General features: G+C 38.0%; 3 protein-coding genes and 1 pseudogene across 8 annotated transcripts; 2 read left to right on the forward strand and 2 right to left on the reverse strand.

Moving 5' to 3' along the window:
* Positions 1-1,482: 1,482 nt before the first annotated feature.
* LOC131941628 (uncharacterized) lies at positions 1,483-2,488 on the reverse strand (annotated as a pseudogene).
* Positions 2,489-6,267: 3,779 nt separating this feature from the next.
* Positions 6,268-11,758, forward strand: LOC131941604 (uncharacterized). Of its 6 annotated transcripts, none has more exons than XM_059300929.1 (2): positions 6,268-6,561; positions 10,668-11,758. In XM_059300929.1, exon 2 carries the CDS (start codon positions 10,814-10,816, stop codon positions 11,570-11,572), a length of 759 nt encoding a protein of 252 aa, XP_059156912.1. In that variant the 5' UTR covers positions 6,268-6,561; positions 10,668-10,813; the 3' UTR covers positions 11,573-11,758. The 6 variants fall into 6 exon arrangements, with proteins under 6 accessions (XP_059156912.1, XP_059156907.1, XP_059156911.1 ...); XM_059300924.1 differs by having other exon boundaries at positions 10,688-11,758; XM_059300928.1 differs by having other exon boundaries at positions 10,691-11,758.
* A 1,064-nt stretch (positions 11,759-12,822) lies between these two features.
* On the forward strand, positions 12,823-13,185 carry LOC131941611 (ubiquinol-cytochrome-c reductase complex assembly factor 2-like). Its single transcript, XM_059300937.1, has one exon. It carries the CDS (start codon positions 12,823-12,825, stop codon positions 13,183-13,185), a length of 363 nt encoding a protein of 120 aa, XP_059156920.1.
* Positions 13,186-14,793: 1,608 nt separating this feature from the next.
* On the reverse strand, positions 14,794-20,821 carry LOC131941626 (phosphotriesterase-related protein). The gene is made up of 8 exons (XM_059300989.1): positions 20,642-20,821; positions 18,317-18,479; positions 17,692-17,764; positions 17,497-17,608; positions 17,070-17,219; positions 16,822-16,986; positions 16,172-16,389; positions 14,794-15,990 (listed from the first exon to the last, which is right to left on the reverse strand). The coding sequence occupies exons 1-8, from the start codon at positions 20,670-20,672 to the stop codon at positions 15,853-15,855; spliced, it is 1,050 nt and encodes a 349-aa protein (XP_059156972.1). The 5' UTR covers positions 20,673-20,821; the 3' UTR covers positions 14,794-15,852.
* Between the last annotated feature and the right edge of the window lie 1,224 nt (positions 20,822-22,045).

The following is a 22,045-nucleotide window of genomic DNA, read 5'->3' on the forward strand; positions in this document are numbered from 1 at the left end:
TGCTGACTTTATTTTTTGCTGAGTGTAAGTAGATTTACAAGATCTAGATTGGATAGATTCGTCGCATTTCTTATTGCGTTACATCTATTTTTCCCACAAAGGTTGCTGAGTTTTCCCAACGGTTTGATTTACTTAATCTCATCGTTTAGTCACGTGACTCAGTTTTTCTGGTACTCAATTTAAAAAAAAAATGACATGGAACTTGAATACAACTTTAGTTTTAAACTACCACACCATTAAGCTGGAACTTGAACACAACTTTTGTTTCAAACTACCACCCCATTAAGCTGGAACTTGAACACAACTTTTGTTTCAAACTACCACCCCATTAAGCTGGAACTTGAACACAACTTTTGTTTCAAACTACCACACCATTAAGCTGCCATTAATCCAAACTTCTGTTAAATAAAACCTCAACCAGCAAGACACAATTGAAGAGAAGCGCCATTACTTTTGTCTAACTAATTAATTAAAGGAGACGGTTGAGCTGCACCCCCCCCCACCCCCACGTCAGATGCTGGTAAAAATATCTTTAGGAAAAAAGTTAGTCACAGGTTCATCAAAGTTCCCAGAATTCCCCCCCTTTCCCCCCCCCCCCACCCCCCCCCCCCCCCCCACCCATCACCAGCCGGACGAAACAGAAAAATATATTTCATATAGAAAATATATCCTTTCAGCAGTGTCCACTACCCCGGAAATTCAAGTCCCCCCCCCCCCGCCCCAAAGTAAAAAATGTCTGAAAGAAATACTACTCACCCCCCCCCCCCCCCCACACACACACTTAGACTTAAAGCAAACCAACCAATCACCAGCTTGACCACGTGTGTAACATGTGAAAAACAACACATTGTTGCCAAACTAAAACTGGATCCCCCCTTATAAGATTGTATACCAACGATGTAGCCCCCCCCCCCCCCCCCACATATATATATTATAAGATTGTGTACCAACGATGCAGACTGTTTATTGCAATCTGATAAGCTTGTCTTCCTTCTTTTCTTTCTTTCTCGCCCTCCTTTATTTGGCTGCACACAACACATCAACAAAGTACGTCTTGATTAAAAACACATTAATAAAGTGGCCCGTCTTGATTAACTAACACATTAATAAAGTGCCCCGTCCTTTAAAAAAAAACACATTAATATAGTGGTCAGTCTTGATTACATAGCACGATAACTTAAGTAGAACTTGTATAAGATCTAAGAAGCGCAACTACCCCCCCCCCCCCCCGCCCATCTCAAGATCTGATGCCCGTGTGTGCTGCTGATGTGTACCGTGACGTCAGCTTATTTATTTTATTCTATATGTGTCATGACAAGACGACGTTGAAAATATATAAAATCAGGTGTTTTTAATTGAGGAGAGAGGGAGAGGGGGGAGAGAGAGAGGGGCGGAGAGAGAGAGAGAGAGAGAGAGTAGGGTGTCTTATGAAAAGATTGGAGAGTGTAACAGGATAAGGAAAGCAGGGGAGGTAATGCTCACCTTCAGGTGTGTTGACGTGCCGCCGCTGGACGTCCCAGGTGTCGTCTGGGATTTGTTCTTCGGGGGCCGTCCCCGCCTGGCCGGCTGGGGGAGCGCGTGGTGCGAGCCCTCTGACGTCACTGGGTCACGTGACACCTTGATGTCACTGCTGGACTCGTCGCTCAGGCCGGCGCCGAACCCCGGCCCATCCGGTGAGGCGTCCGACTTGCTCTCCGGCTTCCGGACCGTCTTGAGCGGCCGGATGCCGTTGTCGTCCACCTGCTCCATCTGCGCAGGCGTGATGACGTAGTTGCAGCTCATGAGCCGCTTGATGCGCCCCGCGTCAATCTCCCCGCTTGAGGATGACGGTGAGCGGACTCTTGAGGTGGTCGAAACCCTCGCAGCTATCCCTCAACCACTTGTTCAGGCTCTCCAAGGTCACCCCCACCTCGGTGGCGTACTGGGATATTTTGGTCTTGATGTTGAGCGCCTGCTCAGGCTCGACCTGCTCCTGTTGTCCCTGCTCCTGCTGTCCCTGCTCCTGTTGGCCCTGCTCCAGCGCGTGGATCTGTGAGTTAGATATGTCCAGGATGGCTTCGATTATCTTGATGGAGACGGTGGTGGAGTTGAGCACGGCGCACCCCAGCACGCTCTTCCTCCACTTGGCAGCATTCCTGTAGCTGGTGCTGCCCTTGTAGTCCACTTTGATCACCGTCTCCGAGTCCACAAGTTTTTCCAGTTTCGCTTCCGTTTCAGCGGCGCTCAGCCCGAACCTGCGCCTCACCACATGGCAGATGCGCTCCAAGTCGGGCCGGGCCTTTCTGCGCCTGAGGTGGTCGATCGTCTCCAGAATCCACTCCGTGTGTTTAGCGTTAGAATTCATGATGAGAATCGCAGGCTTATTTTTACAAGTCGATCACAGTCAAATGACTGTTAACTCTAAGTAGGTCACACGCTTACACATTCGCTTAGAAAAAAATATTGATATCTCTCCCGACACTTCCCCGTCGCAAGCTAGGACCAGGACGCCCAGATACGCTTTGCGCATGCGTACCAGCGCTCTTTGATGCATTATGGGTCTAAATCTTCGCAGCGCGCAGCTGTGAAAAGAGGCGAGAGCGCAGTGACGTGGTGTAGCGGGCCTACACACCTTCGCGTGTTACGTGGCGCTGTGTTACTGGGAGTAACTGTAGCGAGACGTCGAATTTATTTAAAAATTGGACAAGGAACGGTATTTAAAGGTCACTATTATAAAAACACTTGTAATCTCTCTCGTTAAAAATACTTTAAAAAAAATCAAGTTGAGAGGGGAAAAAAGAAGACAAAATGGCATTATATTTAGCCCTGTTGCGTGTTTCTCTACGTCGCGATAGCCAGGCCTAAGTTAAACAAATATAAAAAAAAAAAAAAACAATTTTTCTTGAAGAGTGTTTCGAAGTTTTGAAAAAAAAAATCATACATTGTTTGTACAGAACGCTACAACAAGAAAAAAAAAACAACAACAACGTTTGTCTACTTTTTAGTTCAAGATGAAAATTAAAAACATCACAACAAAAGCAGCTATCAAAATAGTGAAAGACAAGCACCAATCAAGACACTAAATTAAAAGTACCAACTGATGTAACTGATGTAACTTGAGACAATAAGGGTATCTTTCAGGCGTTTTTCTCGTAGGAAGTTGGAGAGGGGAGGGGGGGGGGGGTTAAAATTTATAACTCCCTAGGGGGGGGGGGGGCACTTGAAATATATTTTTTTGGTATAGAGAAGAGGGTCTAGATGGTGGATCTTCACGGTGGCTGCATGGCAAAAAGTTGCACGACTAAGTTAATTAGCATAATTTTTTTAAAGGTAAGGGCTAAAAAACCAATAGAAACCGTTTAAAAAATCTAAAGGAAAAGTTAAAAACACACACGCAAACGGTAGAGAAAAAGAAAAGTTTTTATGGCAAAAGATTTTTTTAAAGGCATATAATCCCATGGGTGTGACGGGATATATGCGAGGGTGGTTCGTGTACTAACTAGGGTGGATGGGTTTAAAGATGACATCTTTAATGACGGCGGGCTGTTTGAGCTTGTATGTTGTTTCAACCCATGGTGAAACCAAGTGTCAAGAGAGTTAGCTCGGCGTTTTTTGTGTGTGGTGAGTTTCTTATTTCCTGGTTGATTTGTTGAAAGATGACACACTCTGATGAAACGATAATGCGACACATTGGACACACGTTAAATGTGTCCTATTGTTAGCAGAGCTTAGCGTGTAAGGCTTCTAATCGGTGTGTAGTTCTTGCTGTGTGTTTTGTGTGTATTGACCAATGTCCTTGTATTAGACAGGGTTACTGTCCTTGTATTAGACAGGGTTACTGTCCTTGTATTAAACAGGGTTACTGTCCTTGTATTAGACAGGGTTACTGTCCTTGTATTAGACAGGGTTACTGTCCTTGTATTAGGGTTACTGTCCTTGTATTAGACATGGTTACAGTCCTTCGAAAGTTGAACTGGATCTACAACTAATCAAAGTGTAACTAATGTGTGATTGTGAGAACTATCTGTTACAGATATTTTTTTTAAAGTCAACTGAGATGTCAGTTCCTCCACCACCCCCCCCCCCCCCTCCCACAAACATTTGTCCATATCGAAATGTAATTTTTACTGTTTTCGATTTAGTTTTTAACAAAAATTAAGGTTTATGTGCGGACTAGTTTTAAAAATCCCATGGGAAAAATGGGGGGAAAAATGCACTCTATGAATCGTATATTGACGTTTTATTAAAAAAAATGTCATCAGGGGTATATAATATTATAAGCCAAAATAAAACACAAACGGTCTTGTTAAGTCCGACTAGGTATACAGATTCCTAAAACTGTATGCTTTATTTTTTCACAACAAACCTCATTTATTTACAAGCGCTCTCGTGCGGCCAGATTTTAGTGGCCTAATTTAAACTATCGCACCCCCCCCCCCCCCCCCACGTGCGCGCTAACATTTTGTTAAGCTCACAAAAGCGACTTGACTTTGCCGAATGTGTAAATCGAAGTGTTCTCCCCTTATTTGTGACGTCACCAGCCTATGGAGATATGCGCGTTACACTAAATGTAAACAAACCCTCCAGACATTTTGTTTTTGTTACCCCATTACAATAACATAGTTATAACTCTTTTATTTGAAGTTTATTTTTAATTCTCAAGCCTTTTATTGTACTTACCGTATTCTATTTGTTTTTTGTTTTTTTCAAGCTTAGAAATGTCAGCAAACAATTGTTTTCTTTGTAAAGCGCTGAACCGCGCATGCGTGGTTCTGCACTGTGTTAATGTGTAGGTTCACAAAACTAGAGTTGGTGCATAAAGTTGTACCGTTCTAGTTCCACCTAAATACAAAGGCAGTAGCAGGAGCCGACACGACACAGGATTTCAATCTTTAAAGCACTTGTTTTGGATTGACGGAAAGTGGGGGGGGGGGGGGGGGGGGGGGGGGGGGGGAGAACAGCACATAGACCAGAGATATTGGTGGATTAACTATCAACTTCAGAATCAATAGCAATACGACCACAGATATTGGTGGATTAACTATCAATACGACCAGAGATATTGGTGGATTGACCATCAACTTCAATGAAGCGGTCTGCCTCGAGCATTGAGGGGGGAAAAGGAGGCGGGGGTGGGGGCACAATATTTTTTCCATAATTATGTTGATTGGAATACAAAATACTTTAAAATACTTATTTAGTAAGCCATAAATTATCTCTTGAACATTTAAGTATAAATTTACTATCTTAATTCGTTTAGTTGGACACGATTGGGGGGGGGGAGAGGCAATACAGTCGGGGGGTGGGTGGTTGAGGGGGGGGGGGGGGGCAGTGAGTGTGGTATATGTAGAGCCGATGATATTAATCGTTTCCATAATGAGATAATCTGGCTTATATGGTTCATTAATGAGTTAATCTGTATTGTATCACTTACATGATTCATTAATGAGGTAATCTGGCTTATATGATTCATTAATGAGGTAATCTGGCTTATATGGTTCATTAATGAGGTAATTTGGCTTATGTGGTTCATTAATGAGGTAATCTGTCTTGTATCACTTACATGATTCATTAATGAGGTAATCTGGCTTATATCAATATGGTTCATTAATGAGGTAATCTGGCTTATATGGTTCATTAATGAGGTAATCTGTCTTATATTGTGACCTGTATCAGAGTGCTTATCGACCACACGCCTCACCTGGGCCCACCTGTATGAACTAGGCCCTACCATAAATGTCAACAATTGGTTGGTCTATTATATTAGTCATATTCTTTCGAGTTCAAGAACTATACTTTGGCTGTTGCCACGTGAATATCTAGATTTTTGTCATATGAAGAATAAACGTTTTCACGTCAAGTCCAAGACTTTGTTGTCACGTGAAGACCTAGACCTTGTCACGTGAAGACCAAGAGTTTGTCACGTGAAGACCTAGAGTTTGTCACGTGAAGACGTTGAGTTTATCACGTTAAGACCTATAGTTTGTCACGTGAAGACCTATAGTTTGTCACGTGAAGACCTAGAGTTTGTCACGTGAAGACCTAGAGTTTGTCACGTGAAGACCTAGAGTTTGTCACGTGAAGACGTTGAGTTTATCACGTAAAGACCTATTATTTGTCACGTGAAGACCTAGAGTTTGTCACGTGAAGACCTTGAGTTTGTCACGTGAAGACCTAGACCTTGTCACGTGAAGACCTACAGTTTGTCACGTGAAGACCTAGAGTTTGTCACGTAAAGACCTAGACCTTGTCACGTGAAGACCTAGACCTTGTCACGTGAAGACCTAGAGTTTGTCACGTGAAGACTGAGACCTTGCAACATGTGTAGAAGTAAGAAACATCCCATTTAGACAAACGTGTGTCCGTGCAGGTTATGTGAGGTCACTCACCAACCAGAAGCCTTGTAAAGTGTCCCACATTGTGCGCGTGTTGTCTTTTATCTATAGATGAAGGTGTTCAGCGTGAGTGACGAATTTTAATGGCTCATGGTGAGCATAGTGCATCTATAACACGGGCGACACACGGGCGACACACGCCAACACAAGCACCCAGACACGACAACTACCTTGTGAACCCGAGCAGGTAAGTAAACATTGTGTGTTGTTGTATGTTGTTGTATACCCTGTGTCATTCAGTCATTGAAGTCGTTGGTTAAATCACCACATGATGAGATAACTTATCTCACTATCTCGGTATAAATAGGAAATATTGTGCGCAATTTTCGCATGCTTGTTAGCGTGAATTGGTTAACTAATCGCTGCGGATGTGGATTATGTCAGCAGTATGTGTGGCTGTGGTGTGTAATGGTGCGGGTAAGTCGTTTCATCTCTCGCACAGTCGTCTCAACCTTTCTTTTCATTCATCAACTGCTTTCATTTACCATTTCTTTTCATTCATCAACTGCTTTCATTTACCCTTTGTTTTCATTCATCAACTGCTTTCATTTACCATTTCTTTTCATTCATCGACTGCTTTCATTTACCCTTTGTTTTCATTCATCAACTGCTTTCATTTACCATTTCTTTTCATTCATCAACTGCTTTCATTTACCCTTTGTTTTCATTCATCAACTGCTTTCATTTACCATTTCTTTTCATTCATCAACTGCTTTCATTTACCCTTTGTTTTCATTCATCAACTGCTTTCATTTACCATTTCTTTTCATTCATCAACTGCTTTCATTTACCCTTTGTTTTCATTCATCAACTGCTTTCATTTACCATTTCTTTTCATTCATCAACTGCTTTCATTTACCCTTTGTTTTCATTCATCAACTGCTTTCATTTACCATTTCTTTTCATTCATCAACTGCTTTCATTTACCATTTCTTTTCATTCGTCAACTGCTTTCATTTACCATTTCTATCATTCATTAACTGCTTTCATTTACCTTTTCTTTTTATTCATCAACTTCTTTCATTTACCCTTACTTTTCATTCATCAACTTCTTTCATTTACCCTTACTTTTAATTCATCAACTGCTTTCATTTACCCTTACTTTTAATTCATCAACTGCTTTCATTTACCCTTACTTTTCATTCATCAACTGCTTTCATTTAACCTTTCTTTTCATTCATCAATTTCTTTCATTTACCCTTACTTTTCATTCATCAACTGCTTTCATTTACTGGGGGATTACATAGAGAACATGGTCGATAGCTTTTAAATTTAAAGACCCGACTTATTGAACACCATCACAAGAATGGTAGGTTGGTGAGGTGTGAAGATCTAAAGACAGTGACCATATTTGAATTTATCAGGTAGAGATGCAGGGGAGTCACTAGGTCGGGCGTCACTAGGTCGGGCGTCACTAGATCGGGCGTCACTAGGTCGGGCGTCACTAGATCGGGCGTCACTAGGTCGGGCGTCACTAGATCGGGCGTCACTAGGTCGGGCGTCACTAGATCGGGCGTCACTAGATCGGGTGTCACTAGGTCGGGCGTCACTAGATCGGGCGTCACTAGGTCGAGCGTCACTAGATCGGGCGTCACTAGGTCGAGCGTCACTAGATCGGGCGTCACTAGGTCGGGCGTCACTAGATCGGGCGTCACTAGGTCGGGCGTCACTAGATCGGGCGTCACTAGATCGGGCGTCACTAGGTCGGGCGTCACTAGATCGGGCGTCACTAGGTCGGGCGTCACTAGATCGGGCGTCACTAGGTCGGGAGTCACTAGATCGGGCGTCATTAGATCGGGTGTCACCCGTTGCGGTAGGTAATGGTGTCAGTCGGTGCGGTCCCACATACAGTAAATTTACTTTTTGTGATTGGTGTCACCCCCGTTTTAATCTTATTTTAAGTGAATAAAATATTGTCTTGATAGTACATTCTGTGATCTAGTTCACCCCTTAAATAGTGTCACCTGGCGCTGACCGCACCCTACGCCCCCGCCTAGCGACCATTGTCACCCCCCCCCCCATTAGTTTCTATTTGAGCTTAAAACTTATACCTGAGGTGCGACAACTCATAAAGTCAACAAAACGACATTGTTTGTATTTGTTATTAAAACAACCTTTTATAATTTTCATTCTCTGCTCAAAAGGAACACTGTGTGTAGGCCTACTTATATGTGTAAGTCTGCATGTGTGCTTGGTCATTATGTGATATATCTGTTGTGTGGTTGTCTGTGTTTTTGAGTGTGTGCGTGCCTGTGTTAGTGTGTATAAGTGTGTGTGTGTGTGTGTGTGTGTGTGCGTGTTTTAAACATACGTGTAGCGACCAAATGTTCTCATGTCATAGTGATCCAACCGCTGGTGATCGATCTATCGATGAGCCGGTGTCTGTAGCCTCAGTAGCCTGTACCCAGCTGTCTATCCTTTATTTCACAACACTTTCATTTGATTGGTAGCCAAGGGAAGATAACTATCAACCAAGGAAAGATAACTCCCAATGAATCATTGAATAAACTCTCAGTATCGATTGGTTTTTAATGTACCCTGTCAAAACTAATGTTCTCAACTTTGTACTGGGACCTCGCTAAACATCGCCCTTAGCTTGACACAAAGCAGTATACCCTGTCAGTATAAAATAAATATTTAAAAATACATATATTACAATAAATTAAAAAAAAAAACCTGATTTTTTTTTAAAATTGCTTCTTCTCCTATAAAACATTTGTGGTTCATATTTTGACTATTACCGCTTTTATTAAAGGAAGCACGTTTATTTTTAGTATATTTTTTCAAGCATTTGAAAAATTATAATTTAAAAAAAATATTTGTTTTATTTTCTCCCTTATTAATTCGTTCTTAATGACTGTATTGACAGTGACACCAAATTATTTAATGTTGACATTGACACCAATTATTTAATGTTGACAGTGGCACCAAATTATTTAATGTCGACATTGACACCAAATTATTTAATTTTGACAGTGACACCAAATTATGTAAAGTTGACAGTAGATCTATATAGGCCTAAATTATAATCTAAATTCATAGCAAACAACTTATAGGATTCTTTGAAAACTGTTCTGTCAGCATATTCGTTTAGAAATGTTGACATTCATCGGAAATATTTTCATCTACATTTGATCTGCCTGAGTCGCTTCACTTGTTTTAAGCTCGTATCTTTGGAGACCTTCAATCAATCAATCACTCAGTCTTATTAACACTGAGGGTAGTAGGGGCAATAGATTAGAAAAATAGGTTAGAAATATAACAGATAACATGCTCCGCTTTTTCAAAAAGAACTATTATTTTACAATAAGCTTGCATATACACACACACACACATATATGTATATATATATATATATATATATATATATATATATATATATATATATATATATATATATATATATATATATATTGTTACGATCCCATGGGGGGGGGGATCTTACCTTTTTTGGACATGGCTGAACGTGGGTTAATTAGGGTGTCACCTAGAGATTTATGGATGGGGGGAACTCTCGACGTGAACCCCCTTTTTCGTGGTCGGGCCAGCCCGTAATGAGAGATGCCACGGACTGGCGCAGGTCGTGAAAGAGACAAAGGGTGAGATGTTATTGTTGATGCTAGCGGGTTACCCCCCCCCCCCCCCTTTCTCACTTGAATCGCCTGGGCTGGTATGTAAATGTAGGGAAAAGCAGACTGGGGACGTATATAGCAGGGGTAGGGTTGACAACAGACGTGACCCAGATTGAACAGGTCTAGATGGAGACAATCAACGAGGCACGTGTAAGAATTAGGTCACATTTACGGACGACGGCATCAATGGGGGTAGGTGTAGAAGACACGTATCTAGTTGGCCTGGGGGACACTCAGAGAGGAGACTCACAAGGGACTCACACACGGAGACGGACTCGGATAGCTAGGTCTAGAGGAGACAGACATGGGGCGTCTCTGTGAGCTAGTTGACAGCCAAGAGATGCCTGTACTGCAGTAGACCTAGGCTAGTTAGACAGTTAGGGACAAGTAGGGTAGTCGTACTAAGAACTTTAGTTGGTGTAGCTAGTTGTGTATATTTCTGATTGTTGTACTTTGGTGGCGGGTTAACTTTAAGTGTTGTAATTTGTGGAAATAAATATAGATCACTGAAGTTGGCGTTTATTTATTTTTATTTTTCTTCTTGTTTACGATTCCCTGACTAGTTCGAAAGGATTAGAGAAGGGAGTCGTAACAATATATATATATATATATATATATATATATATATATATATATATATATATATATATATATATTAAAGGTCGTCCAATATATAATCAGCAGAATGATGTCCCTTGGTAAACGACAGATGTCCAAGCAAGTCAGACAGAATGTTGTGACCAGAGCATAGACTGGAGTTGGTAGACCGCTTCATCCAACACTGTCTACAGGTCGCCTGGTTTCTGCATGAACTTTATCACAATGGGGAACTCTCACTCGTCACACCAACACGAGGGCTCGGAGATGTTCAGCTCCTCGGAGCTCGGGGGTCGTCAGGCAGAGAACCTGTGTGAGATGGGCGAGCTGCTGGAAGACTGCGCCAACCTCAAGTCTGCTGTCCAGCGCCTGGCTCGGGCCGTGGACGGGATCTTCATGAACGAGGAGGCCGAGGAAAGCACGACCACGATGGAGCAGAGGCTGCTTGCCATGACCCACAGCAACCAGACCCTGGTCCAGAAGTTGACCAGGAACCTGGAGCAGCACGCCAAGCTGGTCAACCGTGGCCAGGAGAGGAACGAAGAGCTCATCAAGCTCGTCAAGGATCTCGTGGCCACGGTCAACAGCTACATGACCATGCTCATCTTCAACATCCGCAAGCTCAAGAGGTTACTCTCCGAGATCAAACCCTACTCAGACGAAGGCGGCCGTTGGACAAAACGATCCAGTTCGGGCAGACTAGAAAACAATTTGATATATGACGTGATCGCTGACCAGCAGGACGTGGACGCGATGCTGCTGCAGCTGTTGGAGACAGAGAAGCAGCGAGAGGAGCTGGAGAGGACGATCGTCATGGTGCTGGTCCTGTGGAAGGACTACAGGTACCTGAACCAGGTGCTGGAGCAGCACGACGACACGCTGGACGAGGTCGACTCGAACGTCCGACACATGTCGGCAAACGTCTGTCAGAACTTGGCCCAGCTTTATTCGAAACAGTCTTTCAAGTAAAATCACAAATCACGCATGTGGACTTTTTTTTTTCATTGCAAGGATTGGAAGTTTTTTCTTAAAACTATTCGGTTTTGTAAAACGTCTTTGTTTTTCTTTTCTGTTTGAAAAATGTGTCGGGGATAATAAGGGAATGAGTAACAGATTTTTTTTCATTAGTCATAGAAATAAACAATGGCTTTTCGGTATTATAATAGTACAGTTACATCGGTGCTGTTGTGTTATTTTCCTTAAAACGACTTAACTCTATATGTATTTGAGTGGAAAGAAAAAAAAACTAATTATGTATTAGCTCTCGTTATTTTCTATTCAAAATTATTGAAATTACTATAAGACCAATATGAAAAAAAAAATTAGATGGGAATATTTAAAATATTTAAAACAGGAAATCATTAGCCATATTTTACAAGATTGATAAAACGCCCTAATCGATGGTTAAGGATCCTTCGAATCTGATGTAACGATCAGTAGTCACAAGTCCACGACTACTTGCAAAGTTCGATGGATAGTCACCACTGTTACATGGGTGGTCACCACTGTTACATGGGTGGTCACCACTGTTACATGGGTGGTCACAACTGTTACATGGGTGGTCACTACTACATGGGTGGTCACCATTGTTACATGGGTGGTCACCATTGTTACATGGGTGGTCACAACTGTTACATGGGTGGTCACCACTGTTACATGGATGGTCACTACTACTACATGGGTGGTCACCATTGTTACATGAGTGGTCACTACTACTACTTGGTTGGTCAGCACTGTTACATGGGTGGTCACCATTGTTACATGGGTGGTCACCATTGTTACATGGGTGGTCACCATTGTTACATGGGTGGTCACTACTACTACTTGGGTGGTCACCACTGTTACATGGGTGGTCACCATTGTTACATGGGTGGTCACCATTGTTACATGGGTGGTCACCACTGTTACATGGGTGGTCACCACTGCTACATGGGTGGTCACTACTGTTACATGGGTGGTCACTACTGCTACACGGTGGTCACCACTGTTACATGGGTGGTCACTACTGTTACATGGGTGGTCACTACTGTTACATGGGTGGTCACTACTACTACATGGGTGGTCACATGGGGCCGAAAGGATGCGTGGAAGAAACTCTGACAGAGGTGTAAAGAACTTTCTGTGATAGCCCCATATGTCCTGGGCATTGACAGGAAAAGATTATGACGTGTGTTTAATTTTAGCTCGTACTTTAGAGTTATCTTTCTCTGATTACCAAAATGGCCGCCTCCAGGTATAGAAATTTTCTGCATCTTTTTGAGCAGTGGCCTCTGGACAAATCTATAGGAAACCGAGATCTCGGGTTGCTTATTAGAAAAAGGATATTAGAAAAGTTTCCAAAAGGCGAGGCTTCAACAATCAACGAAGCAGAATGTGATGTTACTTACGTCAGTCTTCAGAAACTTGTCAATGACCTCAGCAGAAAAAGATGGGCGAGAGCCGTGGATTCAAACGCGACAGGGTCAACGTACAATGATTTAAACTCAGCATTGTCAGAGCAAAGCCTTAAAGAATTCGAAAATGAAGGGAACAAGAAATTGTTTATTAAACTTAAGGAAAAACTTCGACCACCTAGAAGTTAATACTAGACAATATATATTAAATGAAGTAAAGAAGAAGCTTGTGATCCAAATTTTACTTTTTATTTTAGGCCTCTGGCCTTCTATTCTTGTAAATTAAATGTAAAGGCAAAATGAAAATGAAATTATTATGTAGGTTTGTACTGAGTACAACTTTCATATACCTGTTTGTCAACTACAGTTTAGTAACTCTAGTCTAAAAGAGGCTATAATATTATAACATTTATTTGAAAACAAATTGCTGTACCACAATCACAGGCTGACTAATTAAAAAAAATCAAAACCTGTCACTTTGTCACAATTAGCATAAGAGGATTGACAATTATATGAGCATGTACGATTTTTGTTACTGAACTGCAACAGGTATATAATATAATTATGGCCAAAAAAAGATATGCATGAGCACTGGAGAGAAACTACTGCCTTCATTCACATGTGTTTATAAACAAACTGCAGAACACTTACCTCAAGATAAACATGAGTTATCCAGATTTAGGACAAACCCACTGTGCCCATAGTATTGGGAATAAACATATGCAATGGGATAATTCTCCTTAAAATGCATAATCAATTAATCATGTTTAATATTGTCATAGTTCTGGTAAAATAAAACAGCGGCAAAGAATCAAGTGTACTTTTATTTTTTAAGCTTTATTAAGGTACTGACAACATAAAAAAAAATCATGAAACACTGTTTAAAAATAATGTCATACTGATTCTTTATTTTATAAGATTATTATAAGAATAATTATATACTGATATTTATGTATTGTATTATCAAACAACAAAAAGCCCCCATATTACTCTGCAGACATGATATTGCTCATGTCAAGCTGTTATTTTATTGTTACTTTCTATAGCTTTTATTGTAGTATTGTAATAGTTTTAATTCATGGTCAATATGTATAAATATCTAACAAAAAAAAGTAACTCAATTCAATGTTGACAAGAGAATATCAACCAGTTTTAACATGTTTGCTAGACTGTTTCACTATTATTAACCATTAATTGTGCCTCTTTGATTTGAATTTATGTAATGCAGGTTTTTAGATATGTTTTCAAATTGTGTAACTAGCAAGATAAGTTTGGTCAAACAGTTTTGAAAGGAAACAACTTGTAAATATCAAACTATTTTTTTAAAATGCTCATTAAAGAATTAACTTGAATTTATAAATATTTGTAAATTGGCTTTTTTCTTTCATATAGTGATACAATGTTTTTGCTCATTTGATTAAAAAGATAATTTCAAGTACATAATTATCATTTTTTTTTTAGATAAGTGTATTTAAAACACATATCACCAATTGGTTTATTACACATTGCATAATAGTGATTTCACATATAGTCACTTTGAAGGTAATCCAGCACTCAGGAAAAATCTGTTGAATAAGAGCTGCATACTGAATGTTTCTGCTTTAAACCTTTACTCAATTGCAATTTTAGGTGGAACCTGCACCTACATCCTCAGATTATATTAAATACCAAGTAGTCATAGTATCACTTTTCTAGGTAGATTGCTTCATGCTTAAATAAATGGATTAGAAAAGAAGTAAAATCATTATTAAAATAGGTAACAACAGAAAAATGACTAATAAAATAATTTTATTTGTCTCCAAATGTAAATTTTAATAAAACATGCACCATCTGTTTAAAAATACATTTAAAAATAGCATTGTATAATTTTTTAATGTATATAAATTGAACTTCACGTCCCATTTCCAATTTAATCACTCTGTTTCAGTAAAGAACTTAGAATAGCACATAACATTTTGGGGTAAAATTAAATTTGCTTAGTGATTTAAAATGCAATAAGTATTTATTATTCCTAAATCTCAAGTTTTGGTCATTAATTCAAGTCTGTAGAGTCCACCCAGCTCTGATGGTTACCTGACTCATGTGCTGCCCATACTATCACTTCATATGCTGAGGTAATTAAAACAGACAAACTCTACTGCATCTACCCAGTGTTTCTTGGGGATGAACAGGAAAAGATGATTTATTCATTGTTCTGATTAATACTGATTGATAATAAATGTACTGCTTACTTAAAGCATTTGTAGAATAAACGCATGCAATTGTGATAAAAAACATTAGGTTTGAAGCAATTGTTTTGCTAGATAGAATTTTTATGAATTTAGAATAGATAGTTATATTATAATAATAGTTATATTGCAAAGCATTAGTAGAACAAGAGTTATGTCCCACTCAAGTCTAGACTGGCATATTTTAAAATGTTTTATTATTATTACCACCTCTGTTTTGTTTTCTAGTTCTATATATAAAAAGATGCATTGACTATTTAATTTTTAAAATACACAAAAAAAAGTTGCTCAAGTTTTATTTATAAATCAATTGACAATAAGTGTATATCACTGTCAATTAAAATAAAAAATTTGGACATGAAGTTTGAACATCAAACAAGGTATATAAGTAAGACAAATAATAGAGAAATCACAATTAAAATATTACTATAATTAAGAGACTAGAAAAATGCATTCTTGATATAATATAAAATAATTGATTTGCTTGTATAAAATGATAATTCACAACACCCGTGAGTTGATGATCAACTATTAGCTTGAAAAGTGAATTTAACCTAAAATTAAACAAATAATGAATTTATAATGTAAAATAGTAATACATGAATTTTTCTTATCAGACAATTACAGACTACTTAAAAAATTTCAGCCAGTTGTGTGGGTTATGTTTCAAAATCTTGTCAACTTGATGTTGAGTTATCCCCCTTTTAAGCATTGTTGGTACCACATTGAGCAAGATATGAGAATAGCCATGACCACCATACTTCATCTGGAAAATAATGAAAATAAATATGAATGGAAAGAATATTTGTTATCTGTCCATGTGACCCCATCAGTTTTATTGCACCAGTCCCATGTCAAGTAGAACCCACCAGTTCCCTTGTTCTAGCAGTCCTTTGTCAAGCAAGCTCTACAGTTCCCACAGCACCTTCCACCCCAGTGACACTCACCAGTCTATGCTTGGTATGAATATCATGGCTGACGACTACCCTGTCCTCATACCCTTCATCCAACAGTGCCTTTATTGTCTGCACACGCTGGGCATCACTGGGCATATCAACCGTTTCCTGAAGTTGGTAATGTGACACCTCAATCCCAAACAGATCATATTCTAAATATGAGCCTAGCTCTGCAAACTCCAGTAATGTTGATTTATTGAAGATTGTCCCTGGGAAGAGTTGAAAATTTTAGGTACTAACTATTATGAAAATGAATCGTATTTACTTTGCTTTAAATGTGTATATCTGTATACTGTATAGATTGTTTCTGTTTGTTAAGTAGTTTCATAAACTTTAATATTTGAAAAAAAAAAAAGCAAATAATTTCAAATTTATGTAAGCCATTTAGGAAAAACGCAAAGCCTAGTTTATTGTGACTAAAACATTTGTTATGATAATGATTTTAAACAAACAGCTTTATACTATAACTATAAGTAAAATAACATTTGACAAATGGTAAAAAGAAAACAGATTGATACCCCGCTACAAACAAGGGAGGCTACAACTAACACAAATAAGTTCATTTAAATGATATATGGTTATTATTGCTTAAAAATAAGGCATCCTAAATGTGACAAAATAAAATGACTGCCCCAACTTACGATCTAAATGCGACATGACTGTGTTCTGGGCTTTACCCCCAGCTTCTAGCAGTATCCTCAGTACCTCACCAGGTGCTTGAGGATTTCTGCCAGGATGGATTATCACAGGGCATCCTAGATCTTCCTGAACAGCAGCACTACTTCTCAGAGATTTTTTTTCAAAATCTGGAACAATGATCTATTAAGTACTCATTGTTTAGAATTATAATTACAACACTAACTGGGGTTTCACAAGTTTCCAGATCTACCTGTAACAGGCCAAGACGTGCCAATCTCTCCAATCATTCCACTCCGAATGCCTTCTCTACCCTCTAGTATGTCACGCCTCATTGATTCGGCCATGGTCTCCTCACTTAAGTTCAGGACAGTGTCAGTTTGTGCTGCATCCACATAGAAACCTACAGTAACAAGGTAGGACTAGGAGGAAACATTACATTCCAAGTCAATTACTCAATTTGTATTACAGTCTTACAATAATTTATATATGGACAAACAGTTAAGATAGGACTTAAAGATCTAAGTATAATAATAGTTATTAAAGTATTTAAAGTGATGAATGAATAATTGTTTTGCAATGTATTTCGTTGAGAATATTGAAAGAAAACAAGTTTATTGAATTATCTATTTTAAAATGACAAAAACCAACACTGTCTCTGGTCTTAACAATTATCTTACCTGTTCCGCAGATTATATTTATACCAGTTGATTCAGACAGATTTCTTAAGTATGGTAGATTTGGAGAAATTCCCAATGTTGTATTTTCAACAATTGTTTGCCCACCGTTTTCCTTGGATGATAGAAACAAATTTAAAATGATCTACAAAAGTTAGAAAATTACATTAACTTAAAAAAGAAAAAAAAATTCCCTACTTTAAAAAACAAAAGTTCCTCTTTGATAGCATCATACTCCCCTTCTAAAGTTAAGTTGGCTATGTGAGTGTATCTGAAACAAAATTTAAGGTCAGTAGCTAATATAAATATAAATAGCAATATCTAAGAAATTTACTTTGTTTTACCACGTGGTAATTGTTGTCAGTGGTGATTGTGGGGTTGTACTTCAGCAATGGTTTGTGTATGGATAAACACTAAATCTGCTTGATTGTTGAGTATGTGTTTTTTATTTCCATGACACATAAGATGATAAGCACACCACATGTTTCTTTCTTGGATCCTCTGGCATATAAAGTCTGTCATGGCCGGGAGGGTCAGCTATGGATCAACCTCTGGTGTCGAAGTAGGGTCAGCATTCCTTGGGATGCACAGCATGGTCATATGGTTGGTATAAACTAGCAGCCATCACTGAAGTAGAGTGGTGATTTACCTAATGTAAACCAAGAACACATTGAAGTTGGCATCCATTTTTAAAATTCCTAATTTTGCCTTTGGATGTTTTAGAGGTAAATATTATAATTATATCTGACAATTAAAACAATTGGCGGATTCCAAACTCTTTAATTTGGAATAACTAAATGTTTGTAGTTAGTTGTGGACTTACGGATTTTGTCTGATCCAGCCTAAATATTGCATTTCAAAAGCAACATCTTTCAACTTCTCAGCAAGCTTTTCTTTTGGTGGCGTGTAGAAGGAAGGAATTTGAATGGTCAAATGTTCATGGGTCAATGTGACACCAAGATCTGAAGCTTCTCTTAAACCTTGAACTAGAAACAAAAAAAGGAAAGTTTTCTTTACAAAGGTTAGTGTAAGCAGGGATCGGTTTGACATAGGTAAAATTATTGACAATGCCTGCTCTAAGCAGAGGCGTAGCGACCCCTCCCAGCGCCCGGGGCGAACTTTCAGTTTGGCGCCCCCCCCATATATATATATATATATATATATATATATATATATATATATATATATATATATATATATATATATATATATATATATATATATATATATATATATATATATATATATATATACATATATATATATATATACATATGTATATATATATACATATATATATATATATACATATATATATATATATACATATATATATATACATATATATATATACATATACATATATACATATATATATATACATATATATACATATATATATATACATATATATACATATATATATATACATATATATATATACATATATATATATACATATATATATATACATATATATATATATATATATATATATATATATATATATATATATATATATATATATATATATATATATATATATATGCGTCTGTGTTTGTGTGAGTGACAGTCTGGAAAAAAATTAACAATTACGCTGATTGTCATTCCCTAAAACTTCACTGGACGCCAATTAAATTTCACTTTAAGATGCCGAAACGAATAAAAAGTAGAAAATCAAAAGAACTTAGAACAGTGGGCTCCATCGAACCCGAGAGGTTTGGTAATGCAGTCTCAAGGCTTCTGCGGAGGTCAAGACACACACCCGACTCATAGGATTCACGATCGGATTTTGTCGATGTGGACGATACAACTATTAAGGAGGGTTCGGTGATTGCGCATATGAAACTGGTTGGGTTCGGTACTCCAAAAAGTTAAGAACCACTGCTTTAGAGTGTATTTTGTAGAAGGTGCAAGCCTTATTGCAATTTTGAATTAATAGTTAGGTTGAACAAAGTAATAATCAGTACAATATACTAATTTTCTTCTCTCTTAAAATTTTGGCAAAGAGTGTCGCTTCCCATCCAGTGTTTCTTCCAGACTTTTTTCTCCGGGGGGGCACTTGAAATTTTCGGGGGAGGGGGGGGGGGGGCGGTAAACTTTCTTTGGGGGGGGGGGGCGGACACTGTTAAAAGTATATATTTTCTATATAAATTATATAAGTTTCATTTCGTTCGGGGGGGGGGGGGGGGGGGGGGGGCGGTAAAAAATTTTCGGGGGGGCTTTGCCCCCCCGAAGAGATGCCTGGAAGAAATTCTGTTCCCATCCACCCGCTCCGACAGTCTGCTAACTCGTTTTTATGTTACACAATCGTAAAATACGCTTCAGTTCAATGGGTTTCTTTTCTGGGTGATATCGGTTTATTCCTTAATCCGGTGTGAATTTTTCCGATTTTAGTGTTCGAAAAAGCGCCCCCCCTCCCCATCTAGTAAAGCTGGAAAGCGGTTTTTCCGGTCACTGTTTCTTAAAGATATACGTTTTACAGTTACACAACAAAGGTAGACATTTCTTTACTTTGACTGTTTATAATTCAAAATTGCATCTTAAAATGAGCTTTTAATTTTTTTTCTACCCCTTTTGGCGCCCCCCTAGGGTCGGCGCCCGGGGCGGCCGCCCTCCCCGCCCTCCCCTAGCTACGCCTCTGGCTCTAAGTACTGATATTTTTCTGTTTCAGAACTTTCAGTCATTGCTTTGCAGGAAGAGTACTAACTCATTAAAACTTTACCAGCTGCTTATGGTCTACCATTTCTCAATAAATATTTTGTCCAAATATTTTTAAAAAGAATTTAATTTTAATGGCATCATCATTTAATATCAATACTTTTGTACATTAGCAAGCACAGATACTATTTCTTTAAAAAGCTTATACTCATACTGTCAATCAATGTGTTAGTGCAATTATTGTTACTTCATTTTGACCCACTTATATTTATAAATATAATGCAACAATGCTGTTCTTACTAATCTTACTTCCAGACACTTTCCAAAGACAATGGAAGATTATTTTTAATTTAATTTTTTAGCTAAAGATAACTGATTTGATAACAAGATTAAGTACTAGATCTAGTAAGTTAATTAATGAATAGGGCCTAGGGGTAGGCCTATATAATATTCCTAATAAAAATATAATATATAATTATTAATTAACCTGTAATGACTTTTCCTTTTAATGATTCCATTTGAAGCTGACCTTTTAGACTTTTTACTTAAGTCCTAAACTAAACTAAACTTTATTATTTAAAAACAGGGGCCTAGGTTTAATAAATAATAATTAAATAATGGTCCACTAAAAAGTCTACTGACTAGTACATTAGCTGGTCTAGGTTGCTGAAATATGACTACTATGACCTTTGATCTTCGAACTTGTAAACTAAAGTTGAAAGGTCAATCCAATGTTCTCCAGTTTTGCTAGTGCTTTTTATTTTTAGTTAGGTTGATCTTAGCAGGCATTAGATCTAGATCTAGATCTAGTAGATCTATGATCTGTTCTAAAGACTAGTCTAGTTATAGATCTAGATATTATCAAGTCTTAGTTTAAACATAATTATTTTAAAACAATCAAACGAATTTCTATGAATATTTAAATTTTATTTTTAGGATGCTTCGTAATTCGTAGGCCTTTTTTTTTCTTATTACAGATCAACTTTGAGTTGTAGTTTTTATATAAACAGCTGGAACGAAATCGCATAATATTTAAATTATAAAAATTGTTAAACCTAGATTTCTAAATCTCAACATCTCTTAACTCTATAAGTAGATCTAGATCTATAAGTATTAAGTAAGTTAATAGAATATAGTAATTTTAGCATTTTATTAAAATCTATCTACAAATCTAGTCTAGATCTAGATTCTAGAACAGTGGTTCTTAACCTCAATCGAACCCTTTTTTGGGGTCATTGAGAAATCTCATAATCTACTCATATTCTCAGGGCTCAGAGCCTCAGGGCTTTGCAGATTAGAGTGTCAGTGCGGTCAATAAAACTAGCGGCCATGGCCAATGACAGTTCAAATACAACAGCTCAACATACTGAACATAGTAATAAATAAAAAAGTATGCCAAAGCCAGATAACACCTATCCCATATCCTGATATTTCTCTATCTGGAACCCGTGATGTCAAGACATAGATCTATATACTTAAATATACTATTATACTATACTATATACTATCTATAGTATATATGTCTCAAATCATGCCAACGCCACCTGTACAAGTGCATATTGATCGGGTAAAACCTTAGTTTAGCGTCGGAAATTATCGGGTAATGTTTGTTGAGTTTCGGTAACTAGAGTTATGGTAAACCATGGTTTATTTGACCATTGAAATATAAATAAATTGAAAGTCGATTGTAGTAAATTAATGTTTTAATTTTTAAGTTTAATCGACAAAAGGAAACAAGAATAAATATAATAGTAGATTTAAATTAGTAGATCTAAAAATAAAAAAAAAAAACATATAGGCCTATTAATATAAATAATGAAGTCAAATGTAATAATTTAATGTTTTTGGCTTGCAGCGGATTTGCGACCATTATTTAATTAGATCTAGATCT

Source organism: Physella acuta, unplaced genomic scaffold (genome assembly GCF_028476545.2).
Source record: "Physella acuta isolate Inbredline_101_S28 unplaced genomic scaffold, ASM2847654v3 ptg000367l, whole genome shotgun sequence".
NCBI lineage: Eukaryota > Metazoa > Mollusca > Gastropoda > Physidae > Physella > Physella acuta.

Excerpts from the sequence above, each read along its gene's own strand:
- LOC131941626 (XM_059300989.1), bottom strand. The coding sequence starts at position 20,672 with ATGGAATCATTAAAAGGAAAAGTCATTACAG. Across the intron at positions 18,480-20,641 it reads AAAAGGAAAAGTCATTACAG|TTCAAGGTTTAAGAGAAGCT; the intron begins GTTAATTAATAA and ends TTTTGTTTCTAG. Across the intron at positions 16,390-16,821 it reads AGTCATGTCGCATTTAGATC|GGACAATCTTCAATAAATCA; the intron begins GTAAGTTGGGGC and ends AACTCTTCCCAG.
- LOC131941604 (XM_059300929.1), top strand. The coding sequence starts at position 10,814 with ATGAACTTTATCACAATGGGGAACTCTCACTCGTCACACCAACACGAG.
- LOC131941611 (XM_059300937.1), top strand. The coding sequence starts at position 12,823 with ATGGCCGCCTCCAGGTATAGAAATTTTCTGCATCTTTTTGAGCAGTGG.